We start from the raw sequence: 23525 nt of genomic DNA, 5'->3' as shown, positions 1-23525 counted from the left end.
TAGGGTATGGATATTTCAATTTATTCACACAATCATGGCTGAATACATGACATGGACGACATGTCTACCAACATAAGAAGTTGCTTTAACATATCTTGTGAGCTCTCTGGCACGAACACCAGAGTTGTGTTTATTCATAGTGAGGATTTGACCTCCCTTCCATTCATCAATTTAGCAGAAATTTCCTTCTCTTTCTCTTCTTGTCTTTTGGTCTTTGCTTCATTGCTGAGATTGAATCAAGCGAGGTCCCTTCAATTGGTGGTTCCAAACTTTCAAAGATCAAACCAAAGCACACACACACATGCAGTTCTGATCATACTGGTGATTGCCCTCCTGTACATCACTACGTGGGGATTCACTTTCTACCAAAGGCTGCCCTCGCTGACATCTCCTTTTCTATTTTTTCTTGATCCTTCCTCTCCTGAAGATCCACAAGGAATTGTCTATACTCATTGGGATCAAGTTCCTTCACCACCTCAATGCCCATGGAGCGGGCTGAACCAATTATTGACTTGCAGATGTTTTCCAGTGGTTCATCCTCCCAGACGTCATCTTCACTCTTAATCTTTGCAATCTCAAAGATGTGCTTTAAAGTCACTTTCCCAACGACCTCTTTACCTGTAACAGATAACAGATGAATTTTACCAGATGTGAATTTTTTTAGAGTGTTGGTCATGAAAACTTATAATCTTAAATCAAGTTGGTACAGTTTGTTTGTTTGTTGGTTTGTTTGTCTTCTCAGCAGTCTCAGATGAAAACTTTAGTTGTGCGCATACTTTAGCATTATTACAGAATCTTGGCCAATTTCTGTTACTTTTCTTGCAAAATATGTCAGTATGCTGAGTCACTGTGAGCTCATTTGACAGAGCTCCTGTGGATCACTGACCAGCATGTTTGAGGACCGTCTATGTATTGAGTGGTGAGATAAAAGTTGGTCTAACGTGGTTAGACTGACCTTCTGTTACTAGGTCAAGGACACAGTCGCAGACCATTGACATACTACACAGTGTACACAGTCACACTGTGTGTCTGTAGCATTCGTGTGTGAGCAGAGAGACCAAGCTGACCAGAGTTGCTAAGTTCACTTTGTTGAATAATTTGTACCTCCATCTAATTTCCCATGATAAATCATGCAGTTGTCTGGAACACTGAAATGATGCGGAAGTTACATTCATTGATCCATACCTGGATGGTTGGCGGCCCTTGAAAGTCCTGCAGCTGCTTTGAGATAGTACGACACTGGGGGTTTATTCATCTTTATCGAGTAACTCCTGTCAGACTGTAAAGGTTAATCAGAGGAAGACTGTCATTGGAAAGGACACAATGTGTTGTTTATCAACGGTTATCAATGTCAAGAACTCTGAAAAATAAATCTATAAAGCTGTACTTTGCAATAAAGAGACCCGAACAAGTTTCAGCCAGACTTCACAGATACTACAAGTGTTTGTACCCACTGCTCTTTTGTCTAATCATGGACGAAGTAATCCTCACAATTTCTTAGTTAAATAAGTAAAAGGTTACAAAATGTAAAGAAAATTGGTATAGGAAAGAACGAATGCTCAAGGAAACAAATCTTTGCACTTTTTATGAGGTCATCAATGATAAACATGCCCATCTTCACTTCATTATTGGATTGATAGCTCAGTTCACATGGAAGTACTAAAAGCTATATGCTAGTATGCACATCATTACAGTTTTCTCATTCCTTGACATCAGAACAGATATATAGCAAGTGCTAAACATTTTACCATTTGGTGTGAATGCAATATTTCCTCTGACCTAAACTAATAGCTAGTAGTAGCCTTATGAGCAAGTCTGTGTACTTTTTACTCGTTACATTCTTACATTTCTCCTACGACATATGATAACAACACACACAGCAGTATGCACAGCTGGCGCAGCAGGTACCTCACCAGGCAGGCATGTATCTCTGTCTGTCTGTCCTTATAATATGTACATACATATATGTATGGACAACTGAGCGAAATTTAGTCTCGTTTCACTTCAGAAGAATCAGAATCTAAGGTATACTTGTTGTGGCAGGGACTTTTCATAGCATGTTAATATGAAAACCATAAGCATTACACTAAAATTATTCAAGCAGCCACCATTTCTGCAAAATCAATATATTCATACTTTTATATCGTTCTCTGCTTTGAAGTGTGAGTGCTACAAAGCACGTAAAGTCACTTAGAATTTTGGAACTCCTTTCAATTTATGAATTTCTTGAAATTTACTTAACTTTTTTGGCATGTTTGTCATATCAGTGGTGTATGTCAGTGGTGTGTCAGATTGGCTTTGAGAGAACACTGATGCTATGTAAGGTACACATCTGTAATCACAACATTCCTTGTCATCAAATGTTTACTTCCAAAGGAACAGCAAACCGTCTAGACTTAAAAACATGAATCATGGAAAGAAGTAAACAAAGAGAGCACAGTATTGGCAAGAGTAACCATGTTTTACCTTGACAGTTATTTGAGTTGGCAGTGGGATACCATCCTTGATGTCTTTTGTTCTTTCGTTGAAATCTTTACAAAACTGGCCAATGGCTATTCCTTTCTGCAATAGAAAACACACGCGAATGCTATTAAGAGAAACACATGGCAAGTTTTCAGTTCTCTACAAGTTGATTATCCTTTTTCTGCAATCGAAGGAGTGTCACATTTTTTATTAACATATCAATCACCAACTAGTTCCATTTAATTTGCTTCATTCAATGCCCATCCACAATCAAGACTTTGGTGTTTATACTTGAAATACAAAAACTGCACAATATTTCATTTTTCAATCACTGAAAGTTTGGAGATGTTTTGTTCAGAAAAAAAATGTTGAAGTCAAAAACAGTCCCCTCGGTATCCAAAAATGATTATTTTTTTTTCAATATTGATACAGTTGTGTAAAGTTTTCAGACCACGCACTTCTCAAATTAAAGTAAGGCTTTCATGGCCCACATGTCATTTGGCTGTGATGATGAAAAAAGTGTACAATGTAACTGAAAAAGATTTTTTCTGGAACTCAACCAGTCTTTGGCACTTAATAAATCAAATATGGAAATTACTGAAATAGATTTACCATATCTCAACCTTTTTCACAAAAATAAGACAGTATTCAGCAAATGTCATCATTATTTGCACAAAATACAAAGCAGACATGCTCAGGAATCTTTAAACAAATTTGAAAGCTGAAGGACTAGTATTTTATGAAAGACAAGTTCTGACACAAGAAAGCGAAAATTTGCATGTCCAAATGTCACAATAATTTTCGCAAATCAAAATTAAAGTTACAAAGCAGTTCTGAAAATATGTTTTGGCAAAAATGACAAAATTTAGCCAGATATTGACATTTCTTCATCATTTGGATATGTTAATCAGGTTATCCTAAAAATCTAAAATCCAAATCAAGACCTATCAGACAAGTCTTTCCTGAAGAGAAAATTTTGAGAAAAAATGCCCAAAACAATTGTCAAAAATACAAATATGCAAATGTTGTGTTCAGAATAAACATAGGATGCATTGTCCCTGCCAACATATATACAAGTTACCATGGAAATAATTCTATCATTAATGGAAATTTTTGAAATCTTATAATTACATAATTTTTTCATGATTCTGCTGGCCACATGTATGAGATTCCACTCAGTCTTAGATAATCAGCATACTTGTTTGCCTTGCACAAATGCTATGCTACATTTGTCAGAGTTCCAACTCACGGCAATAAAGTCATTAGTTATATACATGTGACACCTATGAGAGTAAAACAAAATGGTGTTTGGCAGGATTTTTACTTTTTCTAGATGTAAATGTTCAGTCTGACGGTTGTGCCACATTGGTAATTTTCTAGTGAAAAAAAAATAAAACCAGAGCTACCCATCTTGTAATACTAAACTAATTTCAATATCTGTTGGTTCTTTCCACTGGTCTGTAGAGCAAAGACGTGCTCCTTATTACAAAATTTATTGGGGAGCATAAATTTTGCACTGACCAGTGTTATGAAATGTTTTGGTCCCAGTTGCCATGTCTGCCATAACAATCTCTTATCAATGTAGGAACAAGTGCTCGATTAGATAAGACCACTACTTTTATGTACTTACATGTACATGCAGCAGGGAATGTTTGGGCAACTTTGTGACAAGAGAACAATGTTTATCATGGCTGGATTACGAATAATATCAAACATGTCACTTGTGAATGGGAGGTGGTAATTCTACAGTCTCCAATGCATAGAAGTCAAAGTTAGATTAAATTAATGTTTAACCACAATGATATAAACGTCATACACCACTTGCATTCATCTGTTCTCACAACGATAAATCACTGGCTAAGAAACTTAACAGAACTAGTGACAAAGGCATGAACACTTCACTGCCTGCATAAATGCAGTTTGTGTTATTATAACTCGGTATTGCTGAAGGCAATGCCAGACAGCAACACTGGATTTTCAGAGAAGCATTTGACTTTGTGATGCTGAAGAAATCTTGAAGACTTCTTGAACAACTGCTTTGGCCAAACTTAAGTTAAGACCTGAGTTAGACTGCAGGAGGATAGCACAATGGGTCGTATTTTTCGCATCGCAGACTCCATCATATCACTTATCTTTGTGACCTTGACCATGGCTGTACTGGACGCCTACATGATGGTGGTTAATCTGAACTACGGATACTTCATCATCGGGGATGTGGCTGTCCTGATCACTTGGATTGTCTTCGCCGTGTGGGCATCCAAGACCCTGGAACATCCTGAAGCTCACGAGCTAGGCATCGTCCAGACAGAACTGTGGACAGCCATGGTGCAATGGGGATCCTTTACTGCTCTTCTGATTGCAAAGGTTGCCGTGATTTACTATTTTACAACCATGCAACAGCTCATTGGACCCAACGGGGTGAGTTTGACATTGTATGTGTTTATACCTGGGCTGTATGTTGTGTTGGTGGGAATCCATCACAACGTCAGGCCATTCTGCCAGAGAGGGGTCAACCTCAGGGCAGACATTTCTGGCGTAACTATTGATATCATTGATATCCTTGACATTTTGACCATGCTGTGGTCGCTTGAAACGGCATCAGAAGCCGACAAACTTCCTACATGGATGGAAATCTTCCTGTTTGCCTACACCTCCACCATGCTGATATTTCTTCCTATACTGGCACTCCATGATTCTCGGTATGAGACCCCAGTTGGAGACACCCACTCTATTCCTTACAGCATTGTATATCCCTGGTTCAGCTTCATCTTCGTGGACATTGCCAACATCACTATTCGATTGGTGAACTGGCTGGTCTACGACCACCTGACAACCATCACAGTGGTCTTCCTTGGCAAGAACTTCATCGGGATCTTCCTGGACATCCGATACTTTGCCATGTACTACAGCAGGATGGGCCCGCGGCGATGCTCCAAGTGCGGCGTTCGCTTCGCGGAATGTGACCTGGAACATCACCAGGCTCTGTGCTGCAAAGCCAAGCCTACCTACGGTCAACTCGCTGACTACTTTGCCGGGAAGTCCACAAAGAACAAAACTTCCAGACAGAGTAAGATCTATCCCGGCAATTCAAATCATGGAGGGCATGAGAATCAAGGAATGTCAAACACTGAACTGCGGTCCCGGAATACCAGCAATAGTATGAACGTGACAGACGTGGACAGTCTTGATAGAGTACAGATTGTGTGAAAAGTGGAAATACTCAATGTTAATTCAGTAATCTTCTTCCAACAAATCTTTTTGTCGATGAAGAGATCAAAAGTCAGACATTTGCTGAACTGTGTTTCTCTGACCAATTTTCCATCGATATCCACATTTACAAGCTGTTCGCAGACGAAACCCCCAGGATGCATTATTTTTCCTTTGACTGTAATAATTTAAACTGCCCATAACATAGTGGGCAAGGCTTGAGAACACCAGGCCCATAAGAACTTGAAGGTGGTGCTATGCAACATTTTCAACATCATGTATGGGGGTATATTGGCATCTGTTCAATATAATGGACATCAAAGACAAGCATTGATTTCTCATGCAACCACAGACCCTTAAAAAAAGAGATGGCGCAAACAACTGCATGCCATCATGCTCAAATGAATGTTATATTTCGAAATACCATCTTTTCAAAACTGTCATTGCAACCACATAAAGTGGCTGAAGTTTCACATTTAGTCTGAAGACATTCAAACACTGCTGTACTTTTCACCCATTTCACCTGTTCACCCCAATTCCCTGTAAACAGATCAACAATTACTGTTGATAACAATGGGTTTGGGCTAAACAATTGTGGTGAAGGGGTTAATCTAATTCAATGACCTAGCTAAGCTTGTTGCATGTCATAATTTGGTCACTCGCTGAGCTATCTATCGCTGTAAATGTCAAAAACATTTGGCAAAGGCATACTTATGATAACATAAGTCATTTTCTGCCTTTTTTTTACATATTTTTACAGTTCATGACATATATTTAAAAGCATTACAGTAGGACACATCTGTATAGTACCTCGTGCGACAGTACCGGTATATAAGATTTGTTATGTCAAGTTTTTAGTTGCCTGGTAATTGTGTCGATGCCAGATAGAAAAACAAAAACATTTGTGTCGCTTTACTGTGGAGAGTATTATTTACACAGGACTCTTTCCCTCTTGCTGTGAACAAGATTTTGAGTATAGATTCTATTTGTCTTTGCACAGAGTTGCTGGGATGCTGTTGTGTAACGGTACAGTTCAATGGTAGTTTGGTTACAAGGTAAAGCTAGCTCTAAGAAAGGCTGCCATTGGTAGAAAATAAGGGAGGGCACATATTTTTTAGTAACAAACATAAGTAAGAAATTCGGTTTCACTGGCTCTGTACTTGAGAGACAGGTATCCTTAGTGAAGGTAGGTCAACCATTGGAGACGATATTATACAGACTTCCAAAAAGTGAATACATCTGACCAATCATATTTTATGATAACACTCTGTATATTAGGTGTGATATTTGAGCACTTTATTTATTTCTGTAATAAGGCACATTTCATATGATATGCATCTGTTTCATACAAATGACATCAGGTGAGTCACACATTCAATGAGTTGATTTATGTCAGTAAAAAGGAGATCTTCAAAATATCAACCTGTTTGTGTGTGTTAGCTTTTTTATTAAAGAGCATGTGTTCCTGATAAGGGTTAGAACAACCATCTTTGTTGTAATATATACGAGTATGCTGGATACAGGTTATGTTGAGTACAATCTGAGTATTACATTTGTTCAAAACAGCTTTATAGACAACACGATTCATAAGATCTCAACTTTGCATATTTTGGATTTCACCGAGTATTAATTTGTCCATTGTATGCTAGGGAATGTTATCCACACATGATTATTCGGATCTTCACCTGATGAAATTTTTTTTGTATATGAGGATGGGTACAGTACACTATGCAATGTTAGTGTTGACAAGTGAATTCTAAATTCTCTTGGCATTGATAACAATAAACACTACAACACACCGGCTTATAGATGACACACACATACACTATGGAGACTTAGAGCACATTTGCTTGACTTGAAATTCAGTGTACTAAAGTTTGTGACATGAATGCCAGGGACCGCCAAATGTTGATGATCAAGGTGTAGTGTGTCAGCTGCATTGATATCATTACCAAATTTGTGAAGTCATTCAAGGTTGGCCTCTGAAGCAATTTTAATAGCGATTTGACTAAATTCAATAGGGAATGTTGGGTGAAACAGATCAAATGCTATCATTAGACTTTCTACTGTTTTGACTATTAAGACATAATGAGACCCAGTAAAAAGTACCTGAACAATTTTGATGTGTGTGGGCATTCATTATTACTCCCTCCTCTGTGGTCTGTCCATAGTTTTGTTTTGTTTTAAAATAACATTAAAGTATGTTAACTTTCTCAATGTAGACACCTTTTGCTAATTCTCCTTACGACAGCACTCTTCAGCACATAAACAGACTCTCTGTGTGTCGGGTTTTGCAGTCATATATTGGCATTCTGTACATCTAAATGTTCATTTGCAGGGGCATTGAATTGTACTGTAAAACTGATGTACTTAGGATAATTTTTTCAAAACAGATGAAGCTACTTCTCTTTTCTTATTTAAAATGTCTATTTCTCATGGGTGAAATTTGTTGGTATAATAATGAAAGCATGTCTGTGTACTGTTGTTGGTATGTGAAATGAATGGAAGTGTCTTCATTTTCTGACGATAAACATTTCCAAAACCTCAAAGGGGTGGTTCTGTCAGCATCACACCTTGTTGGTATTGTTTCTGATGCATTGTCTGTCTTGCCGAATTAACAGAGGAAGCACACTTGCTTCTTTCTCCTTTGCCAATTATTGATAAAACTTGGTAAGATGATGTGTGTCAATATGAGCCTTCCAATTTTGCAGGAAAACTTAGCAAAATCCCATGAGTGCAGTGTTACCATTTCCATGTATAAGTTTTGTGAAGACCCAACTTGCAATACGGAGACAACTACATGTACTTATTTGTTTCAGAAAATTACAGATGACCTGTTCCAAAAGGTTATATTTTACAAGTCACGAGTACACGTTCCCACAACAAACAAACACCAAATACATTGTCAATGCATTCACTCAGACAAAGGCCTGCTATAAATACATTTATAGTAGAGGGCACTGGTATGTCTATCAGATAAAACAAGGCTGTCATCACTATATTGCAAAGTTCAGTTTAATATTTAATGTGTACATCCCCTAAATTGCTATATCTCCGTATGTATTAAGCTTGGCGACAATGAAATGTTGCACGCAAAACACATCTGATTTGCATTGACTTCATAGTCAGAGCTTCTTTAGTCTAGATTGTACATGTAGCTGGTTTACCACAAAGACACAGAGTCCAAAATGGTATCCATTTCTCGGACGGTTGATTCAGCCCTGTCATCAGTCTTCATATGCATAATGATGGCAATTCTGGATGCCTATCTGATGCTGTTCAGTCTATACTACGGATTTTTCATTATCGGAGATGTTGCCGTCCTGGCTGTCTGGATTGCCTTCATCGTGCGTGCTATGAAGACTCTGAAGACTCCGGACCAATACGAGCAGCAGGTTATCCAGACAGAGCTGTGGACGGCCATGGTGCAATGGGGCTTCTTCATGGTACTTCAGATGACCAAGGTGGCACTCATTTACCACAACCCTGAAGCATTGGGAAACTTGCTGGGACCAAACGGTCTCAGCCTGCTGCTCTATTTCTTTCTCCCTGTGCTCTTTGTCATGCTTGTTGGAATCCACCACAACGTCAAACCGTTCTGTAAGAGAGGGGCAAACCTAAGGTCTGAGATGTCAGCGGCAACCATCAACATCATCGATATTGTGGACATCATGACCATGCTTTGGACGGTGGAAGTACAAACAGGAAGCATTCCCTTGGGTATGGACATTTTCCTTCTAACCTACACGACAATCATGCTGATATTCCTGCCAATACTGGCAATCCATGACCTCAGGTATGAAACTCCGACCAGCGACACTGAAACGGTTCCTTACAGCATCGTCTACCCCATGATAAGTTTCGTCTTTGTGGACATCGCCAACATCTCATTCAGAATTACCAGCTGGCAGCGCTTCGAACACGAAGCAATCATCACCTTGGTTCTGCTGGCCAAGAACTTTGTCAGTATCTTCCAAGACATACGGTACTTTGTCATGTACTTCGGTCCCATGGGCCCGAAAAAGTGCTTTAAGTGTGGGGTGCGCTACTCAGAGAGTGACCTTGGACAACATCAGGATGTCTGCAAAAAGTCCAAGGACAAGTACGGGGGCCTGTCTCACTACTGCGAAGGGAAATCAACAAAGAGCAAGCAAGACAGGGAATCCAAAGTCTGCCCATGCACTGACGAGCCGCAGCCAAAAACTGAAGATGTCAGTTCATCAGGACATGTAAATGAAGCCATGTCAACACTTTGATTCACTATTGTGATAAAAACTTACACTTAGTATAGTTAATGCACATTCCACCAAAAATATTGCAATACTATGTATGAAATGGCATTGACAAAGTGACTTAGCTTAAAGTGTACTCGTTTGTTGTTTCATCATGGACCACTGCAATTTTTTTTCACATAACTCTAACCATTGGTTGTTATTGGATTTATCTATATGTGTCTTCAGGCAAAAGTGTCAGCCACAACCTACCTACCTGCCTTTGGTTTTCCATTTATTCAGGTAACAACACAGAGATACCTGCATTGTATGATCTCTGTCTATCTATACAAACAAATCTACCTCTAGCTCTCCACACATCAGGTCCCTTTTTTAATTTGTTCACAATATCATTTACAGCTGTGTCTCTTCTACATGTAAACAGCCATATTTGGACAGTGTCAGCAAAACGTCCATTTCCTCATGATGTCAGGTAAAGTGTAGGAAACAATCACCCATTTATAGAACAGAAACAAAAGGTGGGAGGAAAGGCTTAGGAAGTGACATCACAGTATTCATAGAAAACTGCTGAGTTTTTCATATTTTTGAAATATGCTAATTGTTTTAATGTGAAATGACTATTCAGCTAAAATTACAAGAACACCGAATGCACACATAAGGCACGCTACCAAAATGGGAAAGCTTCGTGATGACATGCATGTTTGACCATTGACATACAACCATAAATACATTGGCCCTCATCTTGATTTACATCCATGACTTCACAGTCCATTGAAACAACTAAAACATTCAGACTGATTCCAATGGACATAAGCTTACAGTAAAACATTTCATGCTTTCGTCAAAATCACACTACAATGAACTATCAAAAAATATGAGGAGCTTCCATCCATTCAAGGCAAAACTTGTCTCTGAAAGCTGAGCATGTTTGAACAGAACCCATCAATGTATATAACAATGAGTAAAGGGGCGATTTTGTTCAGATCTGAAGTATTTGAGAATCAGTATGTTTGATGATGTGTGTATATTTCATATGTATACATATATACAGGGTGTACTGACAAGTTGAATGTTTTTAAATATAATTTTGGAAGTAGAAACAGGAACTATAATTTTACAAACGGAACAACGGAACAAAATCATTGAAAATTAATCATAAGTTCTGGCAATTCAAGATTTTAGTATATAAAGTGACCACTTACAAATTGACTAAAATCATTCTATTTGTTGTTTCAGATACATTTTTGACACATTTTCTCTCATAAAGTGTACATGTATCAGACAAAATATTTGTAAAATGACGTTTTTACAATGTACAGAGTAAATATTGACCACGTACATGTATGCTTTGCAACAATAGGCATTGGTGTCTTTGCCATATTTGTAAATATATCACTGAGTAGCAATTCCCTGACCTCTGAAGTGCCTTAAATTTATCTACTTGTGACCACGCCTGAAGTCATATCATTTCAAGGCAGTATGTACCTAAAAAATGGACTTTAAACTTTTGCTCAAACTTTCCTCAAGCAAACTTTCAATCATTTTCTCACCGAATTAAGACTAAAAATCATGGGTGACCATGCAAAGTCTGGAACTTCAGAAACAAATACCAAACATTTACCCATACTTGAAATTCAAAGCAGCCTCCATCCCTGTGTTAACTCAATGGAAAAATAAGATTTCTGATTTTCAAAAGACTGAGCCCGTGAAAATATTGTAACTCCAAGAGCTAAATGAGCCTAAACAAGCAGTAGATCAGAAAAGTATAGGAAAAATTTGACAGTCAGAATATCTATCCCCGAAGTGCATTCTAACTTTAATAAGTAGATCAAGCAAGATTTGCATAAACCACACAGTGAATACAAAGCAAGGTTTCCATAATGATAACACAGACAGATAAACACCTCATTCTTTTGGAGATTGAGCTACTGCATACTTCTTATCAATATGTGTAGAATGTATGCCTGGAAATATGATGAATACATAGAAATACTGATACAGATTGAGTATATTATGTTGCCTCACAAAAATCGTACCAAATTGTATTTGTGTAGCAGAAAAATGACCACAAGACCTGAAGAGTAGTGCACAAATTTATTTTTCTACCACCAGGGGCGTTGCTAGGACTATTGGTGAAAAGACATTACACTCCTTGAGAAAGTACCTGAGATAGTCAGTCAAGATCATTTATTATCACATTTTGTAAATCAAAGTGGATCTTTCCACTGCAAATGGTCAAAGACAGTAGTAAGGGGCCCTTTTCTACAGGGCCTGAAATACTCAGGACTGGTGTTCAGTACACTATGTATGTTTTTGTTACCTTGGTGCAACAGAGAAACTTGTGTTGGGTGGTGGAGAAGATGACTGGGAATATAGTTCATGTCTTGATTCAATAAAACCAAGTTACTGTGCACATTTATGTACTGGGAAACAGGGGCATGTTGATTCCAAACATTGCATGCAAAGTGTGCCATGTAAGCAGAAAAAATCAGACTTTGAGTCTTTTTCTACTACAGAACCTATCCATATACTTTAGTTACATGTAGTTGTACTGGCTGTTATCAACATGATGTCCCAGATGGTGATAATCAAAATGTATTGACGATATCACATCCTTAGCATGTGCTTTCATCAAGACTATTCTTTACTTCTTCTGTGAGTAACAACCTTGTATGCCACCAAGCAGATTCAGTAGAATGGTAAAACAGTCTATCTCCGTCCGATCATACTTCTACAGAAAATAAATTTATCATTGTGTAGGATGGCTGTGACAAAACAAATTTTTTAACTTTCAAAAATTGTATAATATTATCGATTAACAATAAATTATCTTTTCACTAAAACTGTTATGCAAATGTACATACATTACTGACACATCGCTGCCTTTTTCTTTGAATAAACATCTACACAGACTCACAGCTGACTCAGAGTTCCTGTCCATTCCTTACATGACAATCTATAAAATACATGGGGCAGTCAGTCAGTCAACATTTTTTCGGTCAAAATTGCATCAAAAGCACATTTTTTAAAGTGCCACTTCTCAAAAGTAATATTAGGAAAATATTTAACCTTCAAGATAAGGACCGGTATATCATCAATTTATTCTTCATTCAAATTGTGATGTATGTATATTTCTGATACACAGCTGCCTTTTCTTTGGGTAAACTTCCGTACAACTGATTGACTTCCTACATCCTTGCATGACTGTCTCCACAATGGACGCAGGCAGTCAGTAAACATTTGTCACTGATCTGTATCAGAGCTATTAAAAGGCCATTTCAATAAAGTAAAATATATCTACATACGACCAGCATTTGCCTTTGAACAGAGCATCACACTTATTACTTCTCCCACACCTAGTGCCAATGGATGCATGGACGTCAAGTTGTGCTCAGGCTTCCGTCTATTGTTGTTTGGCTGAACCACATGTCATATAAAGTCACACAAAAATAAAAATATTACAGCGCTCAATGTTCTGCATTTTAAACCTCCTGTAAAGATAAGAGTCCTAAACAGTAAAACACCATTAAGTTCATCTAATGGTGTTTTACTGTTGAGGACTTTTATTTTGACAGGAGGTTTAAAATGCAGAACATTGAGAAATGCACAGCTCTTATTTGGAACAAACGGCCTACGTTCAAAATGCAGGAAAAGGACAGGTGACAGTACACCTGTACGTCAAAGATATGTGGGAGACGCCATAAGTATAACTACATATCTTTGTGATTAAGTTACAATGAATATTATGTGTATTAAACCTTCTATGCCAACTAGGCAGGGAGGAAGTTGCCCACTAAACATAAATTACAAAACCTTCAAATTATTGCGATAGCAAACAAAAGTACACACAGGCAGCCTGAGGCAGGGAAATGCAGCTATCTCGGGGAGTGTCTGTTTTTTCAATAGCTGGTCTTTATGTTTCTCAAAAGTGAATAGGCAAGGCCAAACTTCTGATCATTTTCTGGTCGAGAAAGGAATCAATACAAATCCGATTTTTCTAGATTTTTGCACAATTCTAAAGATTTATGGATAACATTTGCAGTGACAGTTGGAAAATGGATGGACGTACTCTAAGGATCATGGACTGCATTGTGTCAATCGTCTTTGTCATCGCACTAATGGTCACATTTGATGTGTACTTAATGACAACAAATTTGAATTACGGATACTTCATAATTGGTGATGCTGCAGTCTTGGGTGTGTGGATCTATTTTGCCTGGCATGCCACAACAGTTCTAGACACTCCTGCCCCACATGAACGTCAGGTTGTTCAAACCGACCTCTGGACGGCCATGCTGCCATGGGCACTGTTCACGGTCCTGCATATTGCCAAGCTCTTCTGCATCTACTACTACACATCGCTGGACCACCCTATCTTGGGACCAGGCGGGTTGAGCTTGGCTCTATATGCCAGCATTCCCACTCTGTACGTGGTTCTGGTGGGTATGCATCATAATATTAGGCCGTTTTGTAACAGAGGGCTCAGCTTGGTATCAGACACGGGAGAGGTGGCCATTGACTTAATAGACATTCTGGAGCTGTTGACTATCATCTGGGGAGAGTCAGCAGCCGATCATCAAAAGCTGCCAAAGGGGATGGAGATCTTTGTTTTTGTCTACTGCTCACTGTTGTTAGTTATTCTCCCAATTCTGGCACTTCATGATTGTCGCTACAGTGTGCCAATGGGTGAAGACCACTCTGTTCCATACAGCATCGTCCACCATGTGTTCAGCTTCCTCACCGTCAACTTTGCTGGCATCATCATTCGACTCATCAACTGGCTTGCTTTCCAACACCTCAGTGTCGTCAACGTTGTGCTCCTGGGTAAAAACTTTGTGGGTCTGTTTCTCGGCGCAAGGTATCTGGTGATGTACTTCAGCAAGATGGGCCCAAAGAAATGCCCCTCGTGCAATGACAGGTTTTCCGAATTTGAAGTGGAACGTCACGAAAGAATATGCAAGAGGAAAAGTCGGCTGTTGCACTACTTCCAAAGCAAATCCACCAAGGCTGTCAGAAGGCGCACCATGCGGCAAACTAGGTATGCCACCAGAAAAAATAACAATGAAAATGCCATGGAGGAGCGTGCTGCAAATGAAAAAGTGAATCAGGCCTGTGAAGATGACACCTCTGTTGAGGCAAACTCTGCTCAGTAGAACCTGCTCTGATATTGGTATGTTTTCTCATCATACTGAATTATATACAGGTTTGTTTCATGATATATTTGCAACCCACTGATATCTGAACCTTGGGTACATGTTACTACATGTATACTATCTGTGTTTATAGCCAGCGTTGCCTACTTGATAAATCAATGTCCTAAACATTATCCAAGTCCAAATTCTGTGTGAAGTTCCATGTTGGCGATTACATAGAGTAATTGATACTTAGACAGAAACTATGAAATTTAATTTTAAGTTTAACATTCTGTTTTGAAATAATTTCTGTGTCTAACTGAACTTTCCAAACCACTTTGCATAGTACCTGTACGCCAAGCAAGCCAGTTTGTTATGGGATTCACATGGTTTCTATTTAAAATACAGCATTTAGTTTGGTCAAACAATTCTTTGTGACTTGACTTCCCGTTACTAAACATTTTGCAAGATTTTTAGATTAAATCAAAAATTGAAGTGGGCTGTTTCTGGTTGTATGTACACCAATCTAAAATCCACATGCCAATTGCTTTTCCATCTTCATCAGGACTTGTTGACAGAGAAAATATCACACCTTGAACAAGAAAGCATATCATGCTTCCACACTGTAGATTGAAATATGTATATGTACAAGATCAATAGAAATTATCTAACATTTTTAGGCCTATAACAAAGTCAATGTGAAAAGTATGATGAATGATAAGAAAAAAGCAAAAGTGTATCCTAGTCCAATTTGTTTGAAAAAAGGCAATGATAAGACAACCACCTGACTGAAAGTACAGTAACTCAATTTTGCGTATAAGGTCAATTGTAACACAGCAAAAAGTGTTTACTGTACACAAAGGAAGCAAACGACAATTTACAATGCAGCCTGCAATAAATTTCAGGTACGTGTACAATGCAGGTGTCGATGTAGACACACATGTAAAACGCTGGAGATGCATGCTTGCAACAAAATTGTTTTAAACCATGCTGCAAAGGAGAAAACTTTTGTTGGGTGATTGGAGGATGACCGAGAATATATTACATGTTTTGATAAACTAAAACCAAGTCATGTGCACATATTAGGAAATAGGTGCATGTGTTGATTCAAAACATTGTATGCAAAGTATACAATGTTGGTAGAAAAAATCAGACCAAGTTTATTGCTATGGACTATCATATGGTAGTACTGGCTGTTATCAACATGATGTCCCAGATGGTGATAATCAAAATGCATTTACGATATATCCCTCAGAATGTGCCTTCATAAAGATTATTCTTTTCTTCTTCTGTGAATCACAAGCAATCTTGTACGCCACCAAGCAATTCAGTATGGCGGTATAACAGTCTATCTCCGTCAGATCAAACTTCAGTAGAAAACAAAATTTATCATTGCGTAGGATGGCTGTGACAATCAACAAAAATTTTTAACTTTCAAAAATTGTAATCATATTATTCATTAACGATAATTAACTTTTCACTAAAACTGTTATGTAAATATACATACATTACTGACAAATGGCTGCCTTTTACTTTGAATAAACATCTACACAGCTGACCCAGGGGTTCTGTCCATTCCTTACATGACAATCTATAAAATACATGTGGGCAGTCAGTCAACATTTTAAAAGCACATTTTAAAGTGCCACTTCTCAATAGTAAAATTAGGAAAAAATATTTAACTTTCAAGATAAGGTTCTGTATGAATATCATCAATTTATTCTTCACTCAAATTGTGATGTACCAGTGGGTATATTTCTGAAACACAGCTGCCTTTTCTTTGGGTAAACTTCCGTGCAACTGACTGACTTCCTACATCCTTGCAAGACAAGTCTTCACAATAGACGCAGGCTGTCAGTAAACATTTGTCACTGATCTGGACAGCATGACCATGATACTTTGCATGTGACCAGAGCATCACACTTATTACTTCTCCCACACCCAGGGGTAATGGCTGTGCTCAGGCTTCCGTCTATTGTTTGGCAGCACCACATAGATGTACCATATGCATGTAAAGTCAGACAAAATATTGAAGCGCTCAATGTTCTGCATTCTTAACCTTCTCCTATTAAATGAACAGTCCTCAACAGTAAAACACCACAAAGTTCATCTGAAGAAGAAATGCATTGTCCTATTTGGAAAAAAGGGCCCAAAAACAAAATGCAAGAAAACGACAGGTGACAGTAGCTGTAAATGTATTTCAATATGGTGGCGACGTCATTAGTATTACTGCATATCTGTGTGACTAAGATACAATGTTAGTGTATTCCATGCCCACTAGGCAGGGTGGAAGTTGCCCACTAACACTTGCCACACACAAGTGCAATAATGTCAGAGAGATTTTGTCAAAGGAAAGCTTGTTTTGCAGGTCACTGATTGTTAGCTAACTCATTCCTTTTTTTGTTAAATAAGAACAAATCTACACCAAAACAAGATGTTTTCATAAAGTCTTGTCCTGCACTTGAAAATCTTTGGAATTAATGAAACAAATGACTGCAATGTACAGGTAACCGTATTCACCGTGAATGTTTACACTACACTCTACTACATTCAGCAGTTTTGCGGTGCAAAATTTATGACACAAAAGGAATCATAAAACCTTCAAATTATTGCAATATCATACAAAAGTACACACAGGCAGGGCAGCCAGTGTAGCCATCTTGGGGAGTTTGTTTTTCCATCGCTGGTCTTCAAGTTTCTCAAAGCTGAACGGGTAAGGCCAAACTTCTGATCATTTTCTGATCAAGAAAGGAATCATTACAAACCCGGATTTTCCAGATTTCTTCACAATCCTAAAGATTCCTGGACAACATTCGCAGTGACAGTTGGAAAATGGATGGACGTACTTCTAGGATCATAGACTGCCTTGTATCAGTCATCTGTGTCATTGCACTGATGGTCACACTCGATGTGTACTTGATGACAACAAATTTGAATTACGGATACTTCATAATTGGTGATGCTGTGGTCTTGGGTGTGTGGATCTATTTTGCCTGGCATGCCACAACAGTTCTAGACACTCCTGCCCCACATGAACGTCAGGTTGTTCAAACCGACCTCTGGACGGCCATGCTGCCATGGGCACTGTTCAAGGTCCTGCATATTGCCAAGCTCTTCTGCATCTACTACTACACATCGCTGGACCACCCTATCTTGGGACCAGGCGGGTTGAGCTTGGCTCTGTATGCTAACATTCCCACTCTGTACGTGGTTCTGGTTGGTATGCATCATAATGTCAAGCCATTCTGCAAGAGAGGGCTCAGCTTGAAATCAGACACGGGAGAGGTGGCCATTGACTTAATAGACATTCTAGAGCTGTTGACTATCATCTGGGGAGAGTCAGCGGCCGTACATCAAAAGCTGCCAAAGGGGATGGAGATCTTTGTTTTTGTCTACTGTTCACTGTTGTTAGTTATTCTCCCAATTCTGGCACTTCATGATTGTCGCTACAGTGTTCCAATGGGTGAAGACCACTCTGTTCCATACAGCATCGTATACCATGTGTTCAGCTTCCTCACCGTCAACCTTGCTGGCATCATCATTCGACTCATCAACTGGCTTGCCTTCCAACACCTCAGTGCTGTCAACATTGTGCTCCTGGGTAAGAACTTTGTGGGTCTGTTTCTCGGCGCAAGGTATCTGGTGATGTACTTCAGCAAGATGGGCCCAAAGAAATGCCCCTCATGCAATGACAGATTTTCTGAATGTGAAATGGAACGTCACGAGAGAAAATGCAAGAGGAAAAGTCAGGTGTCGTACTACTTCCAGAGCAAATCCACCAAGGCTGTCAGAAGGCGCACCATGCGGCAAACTAGGAATGCCACCAGGGAAAATAACAATGAAAATGCCATGGAGCATGTTGGAAATGGAAAAGTGAATCAAGCCTGTGAAGATGACACCTCTGTTGAGGCAAACTCTGTTCAGTAGAACCTGCTCTGATATTGGTATGTTTTCTCATCATATTGAATTATACACAGGTTTGTTTCATGACATCTTTGCAACCCACTGATATCTGAACCTTGGGTATATGTTACTATAATATCTGTGTTTATAACCAGTGTTGCCTACTTGATAAATCAAAGTCCTAAACATTATTCAAGTCCAGATTCTGTGTGAAGTCCCATGCTGGCGATTACATACAGTAATTGATACTTAGAAGGAAACTATGAAATTTAATATTTATTTTAATATTCGGTTTTGAAATAATTTCTGTATCTCTCTGATATTTCCAAACCACTTTGTATAGCACCCATATGCCAACAAAGCCAGTTTGTTATGGGATTGAAATTTAATTTTAATTTTAATATTCGGTTTTTCGGTTTTGAAATAATATCTGTAACTCTCTGAGCTTTCAAAACCACTTTGTATAGTACTCATATACCCATATTTCCACCTTCATCAGCACTTGTTGACAGAGAAAATATCACACATTGTCATTGGAACAAGAGAGCATAATGCAAATGCTGTGACACTCCAAGGATTCTGTATCATGCTTCCACACTCTCAATTGAAATATGTATACGTATAAGATCAATAGAAATTATCTAACATTTTTAGGCCTATGACAAAGTCAATGTGAAAAGTATGATGAATGATGAGAACAAAGCAAAAGTGTATCCGATTTGTTCGAAAATGGCAATGATGAGACAACTTCCTGACTGAAAGTACAGTTTTTCAGCATGGAAGATTGTCAGTAGCATAACTGAAATTGGTGTATAAGGTGACATAGTGAAAAGTTTTTGCTATACACAGAGGAAGTAAAAGACAATTTACAACAGCCTGCAATAAATTTCAGGTACATGAATAATGCAGGTGTCGATGTAAACATAAAAGGCTGCAAATGCGTGCTTGGAACAAACCTGTTTTAAACCATCAATAAATATAAGATTTACTGCAGTGTAACTGGTTTAATTTTAACTGAATTCTGTATTGTACACCATATGCTTTTCAAATGCCTGTGTATGTTATTAAATAGGGTGTCTCAAGTGTAATTTAAAGTACGTCTTATCTGCCAGGAATAAACTACGAATAAGCCAGCAGAAAAATTAGGATGGACAAAAGTCTGAATACCCGATTGATGGTAGACTGTTGACAGCCCCTTGTGCCGCTGCTGCTTTTGCTTCAGCTTATAAAGTGAGAAGTCAAAGCAGCTCAGACTTTTCACTAGTGCCTTTCCCACTCACCCTCCAGCTCTTGACTGTTGGGGGAAAGCATATAATTTGTACCTACCCTATAACACAGGCCGTTTTAGGCAAAAAAGGGACTGGGGACTGTGAACAGCTGTATAGGTTAAACTTGATGGATGTGACTATCCTATTTATGTTCTACTGTTGTTTTCAAATACAGTGACTATTACTTCTCTCGTTCTATCAAACTATTTTTTCAAGTATTACCTTACTCTATGTATCAACCAAAACAATTTAATGAAGCACCTTTAGGTATTTACAACTTTGGCAAATATTTACATGTAAGTATTTTCATAGTTTCATTGGTAGTACCACAAAATACAGTAACTCTATGAGGATCATGGTGTGTAAGCCTTTATTGGACTGGGGTTATGGTTTAAACAAATCCTGCACAAGACAAATAAAATTCATTAGGTCTAGAGGGGAGAGCATTTAATTCTTTTATGTGTGGAAGTTTGCACTCATTATGGCAAATTTGTCAAAACGGAAACTCAACATATAAATGATGTCATATCTCTGTTTGGATAATTTGTTTTGAAATTTTTTATTTCAAAAGCTGTTAGCAATTTACACTTCCTACAAGCTCTTTCAACAATTTATTGCCTTTTATATAGAACATTTTCAGTCATAATTTCATTATCAGATTTTTTACATTTCTACAATTTTGTTTACTGGAGGTGGAAACAGGGTTATAATGTCAAATGCAATGCAGTGTTTTTGTTAAGGCCAGTACCCCGGTAAATGTTACCAGGGTTCCCCATTCATTTTACCAGGGTTCCTTTGGTATATCAATGTAATCAGATTTAGGGACAGCAGAAATGTTACCGGGGTTCCAAAATCATTTACCAATGTTTCATAACCTTAGCAAAAACACTGCAATGAGTATTGTTTCAATTATCTATGGTACCTGAACAGTTGATGAAAAAACATACTTAAGCAATATCTTGAATATTTCAGGAGGCTAAATAAAATGTAGAGCAAATTTTTTCCCATGGCATCAATGAAAGAAAAGTATTTTTTTTTTTTTTTTTTTTTTTTTTTTTTTTATCTATCGGATTATTACTTGTTGTTCAATTTTAGTTTCAAAATGAAAGGGCAAATCAGATATTCTCTGTACAAAATTTCTTACACTTCCAAGGGAACATTGTAATATCATGGAGAGAGGTAAGATGTGCAACTTGGCTGGTGTTTACAGCTCATCATAGAGGGCGCTGTGCCTGTCAACAATTGTTTAGTACATTTGTGTCAATGAGGTATATTTTACACTTTGAAACAGAGGACACTAAAGTTTGCAACTCCCTAGCCTGTTTTCTATCCTCTGCTTAGAATTTAGTTAGCAACAAAGAAAAGTGCCCGACAAGACTGATGGGTTCCGAGTAGTTCCATTATTTTGAGGACATACCATAATGATCATTCCTGTATGAAACTTCCCAGGAATATGGTTTTTAGGAGATTTACATTTGTGAGCTTTACATTGTATTTCTGTGACATGAATGGTTTGGACTGGCAGACAGAGAATCCACATCAACATATTTAAACCACTGCAGTTGTTAAGCTCACAAACATAAAATCTTCACGGCGCAAATATTGAAGTTTACTGAAGAAAAATAACAGCTAGGGCTGAGCAAATGTGAGGTCTGGAACTACCTGCCTCAGAAGGGCAAATTTGCCATTATACTGGTATGATAGACAAGTGAATACTATCGAGACATTTACTGCACTAATGGCATTATGTTATGTGTGCAGAATACCAAAGTACATAGCAGGACCTTGGACAACAGGATTTTACTTGAGAAGCTAGCTCTTGTGATGACCACTAAATTAGAAATTATACTCATGTGTTAAGCTCTTCATTGCCGTAATAAAAATACTACTAATAAAGATCATATATTTGAAGAAAAATTCCACTCGCATTGCTAGAATTATGACTCCATCAGGGAGATTGGTTGAATAGACAAGGCATAAATGTAACATGTGCATAAAGTCACATGTTTGAGTGTCAGATGTTATACACATAAAGAAGTTGCAGCTCTACAAAAATGTTTGCGATTAAGTATTCGAAGACAAGACATATTTACGAATCAAAAAAAAATCTTGTTAGTCAGATAACACCATCTGCTCTGCACAAATTGTGCTGCGACGGGCCTCCAATCAGGAGAGGGCGGTCTGTACTCCGCCAAGTGAAAATTGTGTTGGCTTACTCATGCCATAGTCATTGAAGTTTTTTTACCTTTCTGGTTCACTGAAGAAGCGTCCTCTACTACACTAGCCACGGGGGACTCGTACTCCTTGTTTATTTGTGTCTGTGTTTGTTTGTGTGTATGTTTGTGTTTGCTTACTTTTTATTTTTTAATAAAATAACAGCAAAAAGCTGTTTTGTCAATATTTGTCAATAAAGAAGTTTATTTGTTTGTTTGTTTGTTTGTTGATATGTATTTCCAATGGCTACTAACCCTAACTTAAGCCTTAGCCTAAGCCTAACCCTAACCATCGGAAATACATATCAACAAACAAACAAACAAACAAACAAACAAACAAACTGCCTGCTCTTTATGGACAAATATTGACAAAACAGCTTTACGCTGTTATTTTATTAAAAATAACAAATAAACAAACACAAACACATACACACAAACAAACACAAACACACATAAACAATGAGTACGAGTCCCCTGTGCACTAGCCTGGACCCAATTCTAAGGATTGGCTTTCGGCCACACAGGAGTGTGGATTGTGGACGAAGGTCAAAAGCGAAGATGGGGTCCAGGCTATTAGTACACACAGGCTTTCGACTCAATGCAGCAAACCGCCAAACCGTCACTGATGCAAATTGCATTAGTGACGGTTAGCCTGCATTGAGTCGAAAGCCTGTGACTACACATGTCATCCTTGTACACGTGATATTGTACCCGGTTCACCTACCTGTCCCAAAACTGGGCCAAGAGGGGGGCCGGGCGTAGCTTGGCCAGCTTTTATGTAAGTTTTTATCACATTGTTTGGAATAACTTTCTTCTGTTGTGCCCCCTTCACAACCCTTGATGAAGATCTAGCGACTCTTGACATTGCATTCGTTGAGGAATCAAAGGTGAATTGCGAGCGCTGTAGGCCCTCAGTGCGCAGCCATCTTGAATACCTTGGTTACTGATTGCTTAATAAACCTCCCATGATTCCAGTGGAAAAACTCTGTTAACAATATTACTTAAACAGTAATACATTTAATAAAATCGGATTTGAATATCCCCCATCTCATTATTTAGAAGTAATTTAATGAAGTATTTGAATCATTGAACCTGCAATTTAAACGT

The 23525-nt window shown here is 38.2% G+C and overlaps 1 protein-coding gene across 1 annotated transcript; it reads right to left on the bottom strand.

Moving 5' to 3' along the window:
- Nucleotides 1-23365, bottom strand: LOC139149432 (large ribosomal subunit protein uL11m-like). Its single transcript, XM_070721201.1, has 4 exons — nt 23143-23365; nt 2467-2562; nt 1186-1279; nt 1-618 (listed from the first exon to the last, which is right to left on the bottom strand). The coding sequence occupies exons 1-4, from the start codon at nt 23281-23283 to the stop codon at nt 356-358; spliced, it is 594 nt and encodes a 197-aa protein (XP_070577302.1). The 5' UTR covers nt 23284-23365; the 3' UTR covers nt 1-355.
- Between the last annotated feature and the right edge of the window lie 160 nt (nt 23366-23525).

This window comes from Ptychodera flava, chromosome 14 (assembly GCF_041260155.1).
Source record: "Ptychodera flava strain L36383 chromosome 14, AS_Pfla_20210202, whole genome shotgun sequence".
Lineage (NCBI taxonomy): Eukaryota > Metazoa > Hemichordata > Enteropneusta > Ptychoderidae > Ptychodera > Ptychodera flava.
Note: the sequence above shows the minus strand (reverse complement) of the source record. Positions and strands in the feature narration are given on the sequence as shown.

Excerpts from the sequence above, each read along its gene's own strand:
- LOC139149432 (XM_070721201.1), bottom strand. The coding sequence starts at position 23,283 with ATGTCAAGAGTCGCTAGATCTTCATCAAGGGTTGTGAAGGGGGCACAA. Across the intron at positions 2,563-23,142 it reads TTGGCCCAGTTTTGGGACAG|AAAGGAATAGCCATTGGCCA; the intron begins GTAGGTGAACCG and ends TTTCTATTGCAG. Across the intron at positions 1,280-2,466 it reads CAACTCAAATAACTGTCAAG|TCTGACAGGAGTTACTCGAT; the intron begins GTAAAACATGGT and ends TAACCTTTACAG.